Source organism: Sinocyclocheilus rhinocerous, unplaced genomic scaffold (assembly GCF_001515625.1).
Source record: "Sinocyclocheilus rhinocerous isolate Xijiao unplaced genomic scaffold, SAMN03320098_v1.1 scaffold140, whole genome shotgun sequence".
NCBI classification, from domain to species: Eukaryota; Metazoa; Chordata; class Actinopteri; order Cypriniformes; family Cyprinidae; genus Sinocyclocheilus; species Sinocyclocheilus rhinocerous.
Genome location: NW_015642053.1, coordinates 2,779,491 through 2,791,356, shown reverse-complemented (window position 1 = coordinate 2,791,356; position 11,866 = coordinate 2,779,491). Strand labels below are relative to the sequence as shown.

Here is an 11,866-nt window from a genome sequence, read left to right as displayed (position 1 = left end):
TAAATAAAATATTACAAATTACAGTACTGTATACTAGTACTATACTAGAATACTAGTACTATATACATATATAGGCACACACAGACACATATACACACACACACGTATATGTGTGTATATATACAATATATATATATATATATATATATATATATGTATGTATATGTATGTGTGTGTGTGTATACATACATATATGCACACACACATATACCGTATATACACATAGACACACACGTGTGTCTGTATATGTACAATTCGATTTATTAGCACCTAAACACATTATGTGATGAAATTGTGCATATTTAAATTGTACAAAATAAAATGATTTAAAAAAATAATTTTAGCAATAAAATATCTAAATGCAAAAATTTTAAAATAATAAATTGTAGTTCTAGTACATATACAAAAACATACATTTTATATATATATATATATATATAATACATTTACAGTTCAGTTTATTAACACTTATCACGTGTGATAAAATGTTTCAGTTTTACAGTTCATCTCTCACAGTAATACAATAACTAAAATCTATTTTACAGTAGCTATAATTCTGTGTTTTTGGCTGAAAGGTTACAATTTAGAAATGTGCTTGTGTTACTTAGGTTTTATTATCTTAGGTTACTTTTGTATGTTTTGTTTATCATCACATCTTCCCCAAGGAATAGAAGTGCATTCTATGTGGTTTCACCATCAAAAGGTTTTTCTTGCGTCACACGCTCCTGTTTAGCTTTGGTGACCAAAAGCAGATGCTCTGTAATTGGACAAGCTGTTTAGAATGAAGCTGACGACGATAAACAGACGGAGTCGAAGTGAGTGTTTGGCACTTTGCTTTAGGGGCTCGTGTAATAATCGCCTCCAACTAGGAATACTAGAATAAACTTTTCCATGACAGCTGCCATAAGCACTCATAATTCTACTTTAAACATCGAATGACATCTGTCGTGACCACTAATGAGTTAATGAATTACGTTCATTATGTAATATTTTGGAAATAACATTGTACATTGTCACAGAATAAAACAATCATTGCTGTCATTCAGGCATTTTGCATTTTACCAAACTATTTTTGTGACCACCTTAGTGTGGTTATCAGGTTTTAAAGCATCAAGAACAGATCTGTTAAAAATATCTGCACCCATTGCCCTTGGATTAATCAATAGCATATTCAGTCCCTGAGTCTTTGGCAACAGTAGAACAGGTGTTTCTTACCTTGAAAGACGTGGGAAAAAAAGTCCTCCAGTCCCGAGCGCTCGGTGCAATCATGAAATAGCCGAATGTTGTCTGAGACCAAACAGGGAGCACTGTACTGCAGCCGGAGCGGGGCCGGGGTGGGGTAGACGGCACACGGCATCCCTCAGAAAAATCTTAACAAGGTTTGTCGTTTAATGGTTTAACTTTTCCAATGATGCATGTAACGGGGGGCAATTATACTAAGTGATTTATTGTACCCAGGCTGCAGTTAAATTTCAAAACATTTCATCGTGGCACAATCCAATCCTTGTAAACAAACAGAAAATAAACATTGCCGTATTTTCCCCTCCTGGGCTTTCGGCATTATATTTATGTCAGGCCAGAAGTGCCAAGTAAATCAATCAACCAGACGCCTGACAGTTTGGAGGTCCGACCGAAGGCTGAAGTTAAAGCATGTTTATGGGCAGGACTGGGGCCCATAATGCCTATATTTAGGGCCGTACCAAAGTCCCGACGATTAATCAATAGCATATTCAGTCCCTGAGTCTTTGGCAACAGTAGAACAGGTGTTTCTTACCTTGAAAGACGTGGGAAAAAAAGTCCTCCAGTCCCGAGCGCTCGGTGCAATCATGAAATAGCCGAATGTTGTCTGAGACCAAACAGGGAGCACTGTACTGCAGCCGGAGCGGGGCCGGGGTGGGGTAGACGGCACACGGCATCCCTCAGAAAAATCTTAACAAGGTTTGTCGTTTAATGGTTTAACTTTTCCAATGATGCATGTAACGGGGGGCATTTATACTAAGTGATTTATTGTACCCAGGCTGCAGTTAAATTTCAAAACATTTCATCGTGGCACAATCCAATCCTTGTAAACAAACAGAAAATAAACATTGCCGTATTTTCCCCTCCTGGGCTTTCGGCATTATATTTATGTCAGGCCAGAAATGCCAAGTAAATCAATCAGCCAGACGCCTGACAGTTTGGAGGTCTGACCAAAGGCTGAAGTTAAAGCATGTTTATGGGCAGGACTGGGGCCCATAATGCCTATATTTAGGGCCGTACCAAAGTCCCGACAATGCCAACTGTGTGTGACAGCGCAATATCGGCCGATTTGCCCCTTAATTTATAGTTTGTTCAATTAACCGCACGTAGTAGCCAGATGTCAATTTTCAGAGCGCAGGAAATTGCACCTCAGGACTGCTAATATGGCTGCCTTTTCCACTGCGCCGTGGACCCCATGTAAGACCTAGGCTAGGTTAGACCCTCTTTTTTTTCGAGTTGACAACACGCACTTTATCATCTCCCTCGGAGAGCTCTCGTCTCCGGGGGTTCGGGCTAGGCCAGTGAAAGAGGGTTTCTTCAGCCATGTATTTATTTGTTTATTTTGCTGTCATGGTCTATGACTAAGGCTCTGAAAGAAAATGCAGTAGTATTCACGGCCTATGAGGAGGACTGGTCAGGCAGTATTCATTTTACCATGACAAATCTATATGGCCAAACACAGTCCTGTGTGTTCCAGATGACCGTAGACTACATTCATCCACACCTCTCCCCTTCACCCCACACGACTGTGCTGACACAAGTAGTGTGAGCTTGGAGAATTAATGGTAGTGTAATGGGCTTCCTGTCATTTCAATCAGGACTTTTATTTTTGGTTTATGTAAGTTTAAGATGCATTTGATAAGTCTGATATTGCATATCTTTTACACACTACAGTTTTGATTATAAACAAGTTGATGAATTTGCAAAAGCAAAGCAAAAACTATTATGCCCTGCCTACACTGAAAAAAAAATTGGTGAAGAAACAGTTTTACTTACACTATTACAAAAATGGCAAATAGCACATTGAAATTTTGAAGTAGGAAGACTAAAATAGTATTTTCTTGAAATAATTTTTTACAGTGTATGTGTAAAATATATATTTTTCATATTAATTCATGTAGTCAATATGTGCATGATTTTTTTTTAACTGCAGGAGGTTTCTGGAAGTAAAAATCCTGGTCATTATCTCCATAGAGAAATTGATTTTCAGCAGTAACACATAAACCCTTTAGGACAGAGCTACCATGAGCTCAGAGGCTGTTAAATTATGATATATGATTCTGTAGAAGCCACAAGTGTGAATTTAACTTTATTTCAGAAAAATAGCTATACTTCTGGTGAAGAGCCACAAAGCTAGTTTATCTAGCTTTTCTTTGTATCTTGTCTGTGTTCGCGTCCCCTTTCTTTCAAATTCTGGTTGTTTTTCTATTGGTTGATTGGTCGTGTTGTTTTGGTGACTGTTTTTTTCTAGGTTCATGTTGGCCTTCTTGCTAAGTTTTGATGAGTTCATGTTCTGTGTAAACCATCTTCTGTTTATTTGGTTCTGCTTTGTTTGATTTTTGTTGCTTTTAGTTTTTTTAAAATGGGTTTAAAACTTTTTTTTAGCTTGAAAGCCTTTTTGTTACACTACCCATATTACTCAAAAAAGATAAACCAATCAGAAACTGCTGTTACTATGTAAATACAAATTGCTGCTCCCTACACTCTCAAAATACATATATATTTTGCAATAAAGTAAAAATATAGTGTTAATATAACAAAGTCATTCATTACATATTGTACTGTAGTTTTTGTATTTCATTTAGTCAATCTCAAAGCTTCATGGAATGAAGACTTCATTTCCTTATAAATTAATTTTAAAGTATGTAATCTGCCATCTGTTTTCAAATATTTTTGCTTCCAAACAAAGTTTATAATGTTGTATTCATCTCAGAGCTGGTTGGTTTGGTTCAAGGCCAATAGAACACTTTATTGAAAAATATTTTACTGCCCACAGAGGAAATGATTATAAATTTTTTTTTGAAAAAAATGGATGACCAGTGTTGTGGTCTATTGTACAAAAGCACAAATGTATAATAAATTTTTATTTCATAGCAGAGAACCTGTATTTTCTACACTATACAGGTCTGAAGTAAGACATTGTGACTTTACACCTCACCTTTAGACTGAAATGCAAATATCCAGAAGCTACAAAAAACATACTCATTGGAATAAATGAAAAGTCTCATTACCAGACCTCTGTGTTGTGTTTCAGTTGTCAGTTTAGAGAGCAGAGATGCCCATCTCTCAATGCTGGTGCAGGAAGCTCAAAGGAGAGCCAGCGAGCTGTCCACCCAGGTGATGAGAGAGAGTCTCAGCCTGGAAACATCTGACAAGGAAAAACAGCTCAAATCTTGGGAGTGGAGATGCAAACTCTACAAGCGAATGCGCACGGGATTCGAGCATGCACGTAAGTCAAACCCTAGTCTGCTTCTGATGCCTAACCTCTCAGGGGATAAAAAGGTCATTCATATGCTATGCTACAATACAATACGCATTGAACTGGCCTTATTTACTATCAGTCCTGTCTAATCTATCAGCATCTCTGCAGAAAGGTCATCTGTTCCTATATTGGCCCCACCTGTTCACTTTATTGGAGTGGGAAGACTCTGCAAACAAGCCACTATGATCATTTGTCCCACAGATATTAATATCAGGTTGATTGGCCTGAAATGACTCTTGAGCTGTCAACACACACAATAGTGTCCCTCTCACCCTCCTGTCATATTGATTACTCGTTATATCAGGCGAGTTTCGTTGGCTTCTCTTTGTAAACAACCTCAAGTGAAGGCAGCCGTGATAAATCAGCAACGCTTTGCCGCAGACACTCTCAAAAATAAGATTGCCGAGAAATACTCAGAGGTATCTATGAAAAGTATTTCAGGAAACACAAGGGCACCATTAGCTGGGCTGTGTGCTTTGGGTTACAAGTACAAAATGAAGGTGCTAACAAGGCGATGGAACTGCATAAACCGTGCATGTACATATAAATGGACATAAAAAGGACAGTGTTCAGCCAAACAAAATACAGCTAGATTCACAGTTTGCGTTCTTAAATAGAGATACATTTACTTAAGAAACAAAATGACGTAAGATATCAAGTCTTGTTTTCTGAAACATTTATCAAAATGAGTTTATTCTTAAAACTAGAAAAAAATATCTGTGGGGTTAGAAAAAAAGCATAAACTCACAATTTGGATACATTTTATTTCAAGCAAGTGTATCTTGATTTAAGAATATTTAGATACCAGTACTGGAAAACGAGACAAAATACTAGTAGATGTTTTCATGTAAATATTAAACAAAAATAGAACAAATGTGTGGTCACATACAGATGATTTTTTTTTTCATTGTGTATTGCACAATTACACTGTTGTCAATAATGTAGCAATATATAATGCACAGCTCACACAGTCACTTCCAAACCAAGCGTTTTTGTGTTGTTGAACACAGTGAATTCGCATGACCAACTTGATTCCAACATGAAATCTGCGTTGAAAAATGCTCTTACGCAAAATGGATTTCTATTGAAATGAGTGGATTCCCCCTCAAAAAGTTTGCCAAGCACTGGTAAATGTGACCACACCTTCAGAAAATACATTTTTGCAGTGTTTTCCACTGCTTTTGGATTTCCTTTGGGCAGACAGTCCATTTAAACCAGTGGTCGCCAACCCGTCGATCGCGATAATCAAATCAAAAACAACTGCCCGTGCAGATCATGATTAAAATGCAGTGGTTGCCTCTAATTTCAAATGGCTAGATATTTTTGTTTAAAGCCAGTTTGTTTGTTATAAAGCAAATAGCCAATAAATAAATTTGCTTAAAAATCGGTATCAGAATCCAATTTGCTAGTTAAAAAAGAAAAGAAAATCTGAATTCTGAATCAGCTGTGATCGGAGCATCACTAATTAAAATACTAAGTAAAAGGCCTCAAATTTGAAGTACAATCTGGGATGTCTTTTTCTATCAGTTCTTCAATAGGTAGATCTTGTCTTTCATAAAGGCCGAGGTCAGGGATCTTGGGCCTAAAAAGGTTGGTGACCACTGATTTAAACTGACAGCAGGTCAACAGAAAAGCAATAAACAGATATTACATTCCACCTGTGAAGGACAATAGGATGTCTATTTAAAGGCGTAAGCAATTTCAGACTTTATTTTCATTAATAGTAAAAATATATGGTCAGTTGAGCCACTTTTGTGTGCAGACATTCAAACGCTACTCCCCATCTTCCATTAGTCTGCCTAACAGATATTGCCCCAAATACATAGCTAATGCTGCTGAGTCGGGCTGGTTGAGATGCTCAGACAGAGCAGAATGTTTTGATGTTGGTACAATGTTCATACTTACGGGGAGTCAACCTGCAAATGGATCACTTATTAGTTGTCTTTGCATATTAAGTCTTTTATAGGAATATATTATCATCAAAAATTACACATTATTTGTATTTATGGTTATTTAATTATCAACAGCAATTGTTCTCCACTCCCTACAGTAAAAGCACAATGCAAGCAAGCTATGTGCAAGTTATGCTATGTGACCTTTGAATTGGCTCTTTCAGGACCACCAGAGGCTCCGTTGATGGTGTGTCTTAGTGTGACCGGCAGCACGTCTCTCACTGTTAGCTTTCAGGAACCTGCCAGCATGAACTCGGCTGTAGTGACCAAATACAAAGGTCAGTGCAGCCTTAATGCGCATTTGTCTGTATTACACACGCATATACCAGATTGCCTTGAGAAAGAGTGGTTTTTTTTTTTCAATTGTTTTTTTATTATGCAAAATATAGAAAAATTACAACTTTCCCACCCCAACATATTAATTTAATTTAATATTTCATTTAATTATTTCATTAAAATTAAGTAATTTCATTTAATTAACAATTAAGTAAATTAATTACATACATTTTTTAAACCGATAAGAGATTTGTTCATATTGTTCATCATTTAACATTCCAGATTACTTAACTAACAAATTGTTTGAAAGGGGTGGAGAAGAAGTGTTTATTACTTTTACTTGCAGCTACACCTATTTTTAACAGATGATAAACAGGTGAACAAACCCATTGAATTAAATTGGGGCCAAGCCATATCTAGGCATCTGAATATTATAGATTATGAGATTTGGAGATGGGACCTTTTATCCATAGAGATATGTATTAGTGAGCAGCCACCCTAAACCCTCCTAGCAACCACGCTCAACAGCCTAGCAATGTGGTGCAGAGTTTTGCATGGACAAAACCACTCACGTTTTCTAATATAGGTATCTAGTTATTCAAGATATAATGTTGTTGTAGCTGTAATTCCTGTAGATGACATTATAATGGTCCAGTTTCATTCTGTCCTATTTAGTTTCTTTAGACTCCACTCATTTATTGATGTTTTCAGCTTTTAACTCGGTTTAATGTGTGATGACGTCTATTGCAGTGGAATGGAGCTGTTTGAAGGACTTCTCTTTATTAGCCGGAGAGATGATCCTCGAGAATCTGCAGTCCCTGAAATGCACAATATCAGGTCTTACCACGGTAAAATAAAATTATAGCTCCACTGTTATTACAGCTTGTTGTTGTGTAGTAAATAATTTCTGAGATATTTTTCTGTTTGTTACAGGGTAGACAATACAACGTTCAAGTCTCCGCCTACAATATGAAAGGCTGGGGTCCGGCACAACTCTCTCAACCTCCCTCTGCTGTTCCCTCCAGTAAGTTCTGAAAAGCAGCCACAGTTCCCAAGGACCGCATTAAAGGATAATTTATAAAAAAGCATACTACAGCTCCAAACATCATTGTCTGGAAAGTTTTTGAACCTTTGAGCATTGTGTCGGCATAGTTTTGTGCTTCTAATTCAAATATCATGTCTGTTATAAGGAGAGAAAATTGTATTGATTGTAGCCAACATCCTTGGATGTAGGACTGCGCTATTATTTAACCATCACGACTTCTACTCACCCTGCCGCCTTTCATACTCTCTGGATCTGGCCTTGAGTTTCAGCTTTCAAATAAACGCTGCAAAGAAAAACGAACTGTGTCACAGGGAGACAAGTTTTGCATCAGTAACCAATCCAGCATTATAAAACTGCATGTACGCAATGCAGACACAGAGAATTGTTTGGGTGAAATGAAGATTTTATAAAATTGATTTAAAAGAGAATTTACAGCTGTCCTTCCTTCTAGTTTTTAAAAAAAATCTTTATAATACATTGTGTTCAAATGACCCTCTCTTGGTAATGAGTCACTCACTATTCAGTAAGTGCCCCAACAACGTCTCGCCTTATTTTTTTATTATTTTGGGGTATTTTAGGATTAAGATTGGCTCTTTTTTGTGCAAGTCTGACGGAATCAAATGAAATGTCTTGTGACATCTAGAACATGTCACAAAACTGAGTTTTGTGTAATATTTCTCTTTATTAGACTGGAAGGACTGCGATGGGAGAGAGAGCAGGAGAGGTCACATTGAGGCTATGGAGAGGCTTTTACAACAGGTTCGAGCCACACACCAGCACTTCTGCTGTGGAGGTACACACACACACACACACACAGAGATCACTAACATATCTAAGTGTAAGCACACTATCACACTATCTTTTATTTAAATAATTGTAGACAAAAATGAGATTGGGATCGAGAAATGATGTGATGTAGCAAGACACTGGAGCACATGTGATGTCTCCTGTGAGATACTTTAGTGGATTTACATTATCTTATGTGATGTCAGTGTAGGATCACACATGTAAAATATCTAAATTTATTGTTCAGAATGTTGAATCATTTTATTCAGATAATGTGCATTAAATAGACATTTAATTTAATAAAATTTTTATTTCAAAGAAATGCTGTTCATACTTTCTATTCATCAAAGAATCTGAATGAGAAAATATCATGGTTTCCACAAAAACATTTTTTCCAACATTGATAAAAATAAGTAATGGCTACTGAAAATTCTGCTTTTCCATCACAGGAATGAATTATAATTCTAAAATATATTAAAATAGAAAACAGTTATTTAAATTGTAATCATATTTCACAAAATTACTATTTTTACTTTTTTTGGTAAGCATTAGAGATTTCAAAAAAAAAAAAAAATAGTGCATTAGTGTGTTTTAAACATATTTCAGTTTTATGAGCTTGGATTGATTAAACAATTATACTCAGAATGGTCAACATCCCCATTTGTCTTAAAGCAACATATTTATTATTCCTGATATCAACCCGGTCCTCCTACCTGCCTTCAGAACATAATAAATTGTCACAGTTGCGTAGGTGTATTTAATCATATTTGAAAGTTTCTGTAATATCTCTGCTCTCCCATGTGAGCCTGAAAAACTATTACACTATAAATGGTTCAAAACATTGGGAATCTCATCCTCGCTGCATGATCAGTGGTGCGGGGACAAATTTTAGACCAGATTAATTCTAAGTGATTAAAGGGGTCATATGATGCTGCTAAAAAGAACATTATTTTGTGTATTTGGTGTAATGAAATGTTTATGCGGTTTAAGGTTCAAAAAACACATTATTTTCCACATACTGTACATTATTGTTTCTCCTCTATGCCCCGCCTTTCTGAAACGCGTCGATTTTTACAAAGCTCATCGGTCTGAAAAAGCGAGGTGTGCTCTGATTGGCCAGCTATCCAGTGTGTTGTGATTGGCCGAATTCCTCAAGCGTGTGACGGAAATGTTACGTCCCTTACCATATTGTGATGATTGCGGCAACCACATGTGACGACTCCGGGCTGGACCCCGCTTCATCCACGGTGAAAGCCGATCCGGCGATCGACAACACAAAGTTGAAGTATTTCCTCAGACCATATATATATATATATATATTAGGGCTGTCAGTTTAACGTGTTAACTTAATAATTAGTTATGAAAAAAAAGGCGATTAAAATATTTCAACCCAGTTAACGCACTGGCCCCGCCCCCAGACCTGTATGTCATCTTACATTTCATACAGTTGACTGTTGACAAATATGAAGCAGGGCAACAACTCCGTAAATGCAGTTATGTCATAGGTATGTGGGGGCGTGTTAGAACGAGCCGTTTTAGGTAGGCGTGGCTGACTCTTAACTTTTATAAAGAATATCTCTTTGGATTTGAGACTTTAGTCTTTGCAACTTTACAGATCTTCTTTAAGCACCAAGAGCTTGTAACACTCCAAAGAGAAAGGAAAAATTGAAATCGCATCATATGACCCCTTTAAGTGATTCTACACAGTCCAGTCACGAACTAAACTTTTCATAAATTGGCATCATTCTTGCATGGCTTATAAGTCCTTGTAGACAACCCACACATTTTTAACAGAAAGATGTGATATTCAGCTGATATATTTTAATATTAATAATTAATACAGATTTGTGATGCTTGATTGCCTAATTAATTTATATATATATTTTGTGTGTGTATATATATATATATATATATATACACATGTAAACTGAAATCATATTTATTTTTATTTTCTGTCAGTACAGTAGTTGTAGTAGTTCATTTACCGCCACCTGCTGGCAGTTTTAGTTTCTTATTTAGAGTATTATTTCATTTTAAAAAAAGAAAAAAAGAGAAAAAAAAACTTTAAAGGGATAGTTCACCCCAAAAAATGTAATTAGGTCATCATTTACTCAAACAAAAGAAAGTAAGTCATTCAGGTTTGAGTCAAACAAAGCTGTTCCTTTGACCTCATGGCTTGGTTTTCACTTTGTCATTATGAGGTACGGAGTGTAGATTAATGAGAAAAAAATGAATTTAAACAATTGTAGTTCCAGGCTGCAACATAACAAAATTGAAAAAAGTGAAGGGGGTCTGAAAACTTTCTGAATGCACTGTGTGATTATATATATATATATATATATATATATATATAGAGAGAGAGAGAGAGAGAGAGAGAGAGAGAGCGAGAGTTAGACAGAGTTTGCACTGATTGCTTGATTTTTAAAATATGCATATATCTATCTAAAAGTAGGCTGTATATCCTCTGAATCAGAGCAGGAAGTTCTGTTGTGAAATTCACCAGATGACTTCATCCTCATCATCTGTTTTTTTGCTCAGCTGGTGCTCTTTTATTTGCTTTCTTTTTTGTGTTTGGTCTTTCCCTCGTCTGTCTCTCATAATGCTCTCACTCTCATCATCTCTTTCTCTCTGCCCATTTCTCTCTCACTTCCACCCATCTGCCCACTCACAAGAAATCCCTCCCGTAACCCTCTCGTCTTCTAAGTCCGCACTTCTTCCAGTAGATTAATTTTGTATTAAAGTGACGAAATGAAGCATGGGCAAAGTGTTTTGACTCAAGTATGGCCATCCAGAGCAGTATGAATACGCTCTCTCAGCATTCCTGCTGCCTGCCCTCCTACGCTGTTCACGCGAGTAAGGGGAGGAGGACATGTAAATAAATAATGTTTTAATACATTTATCCATTTTAAATTTTAACATCTATGTGTCAAACATGTCGTCCGTATAGTGCAGCACTGTAAATCACAGGGCTCGAGCACAGACACCTTTAAAATGAGGCAGGCTGGACGTAGCGTGAAGCATAGACAGTCTGCTTTGGCCTCAAGCCCACTCTCTAACCCAGAGGCTGGCTGCCGAGGTATAGAAGAACGCTGTTCCTGGTGCTGACAGTACTGCGCTGCTCACAAACAGCAGCTTCATTAGCCAACTATGCAGCCAGCCACAAGCAGGAGAGAGGTGAGCAAAAAAACGATATCACTCATCTGTTTAGAAGTCAACACTAATGATGTCAGAACGATGGCTGCCAGTGTCACAAATGAATTTATTGAATTGATTCTACGAGAAAAACACTGTATGAGAGTTTTTATT

The 11,866-nt window shown here is 36.8% G+C and overlaps 1 protein-coding gene across 1 annotated transcript in view; it reads left to right on the top strand.

Moving 5' to 3' along the window:
- ankfn1a (ankyrin repeat and fibronectin type III domain containing 1a) overlaps positions 1 to 11,866 on the top strand; it is a 90,562-nt gene that overhangs the window by 54,208 nt on the left and 24,488 nt on the right. The window contains exons 10-14 of the mRNA XM_016572188.1: positions 4,274 to 4,468; positions 6,618 to 6,731; positions 7,480 to 7,577; positions 7,663 to 7,753; positions 8,463 to 8,567. Of these exons, the coding sequence (XP_016427674.1) occupies positions 4,274 to 4,468; positions 6,618 to 6,731; positions 7,480 to 7,577; positions 7,663 to 7,753; positions 8,463 to 8,567 (603 nt within the window). The remainder of the gene's footprint in view (positions 1 to 4,273; positions 4,469 to 6,617; positions 6,732 to 7,479; positions 7,578 to 7,662; positions 7,754 to 8,462; positions 8,568 to 11,866) is intronic.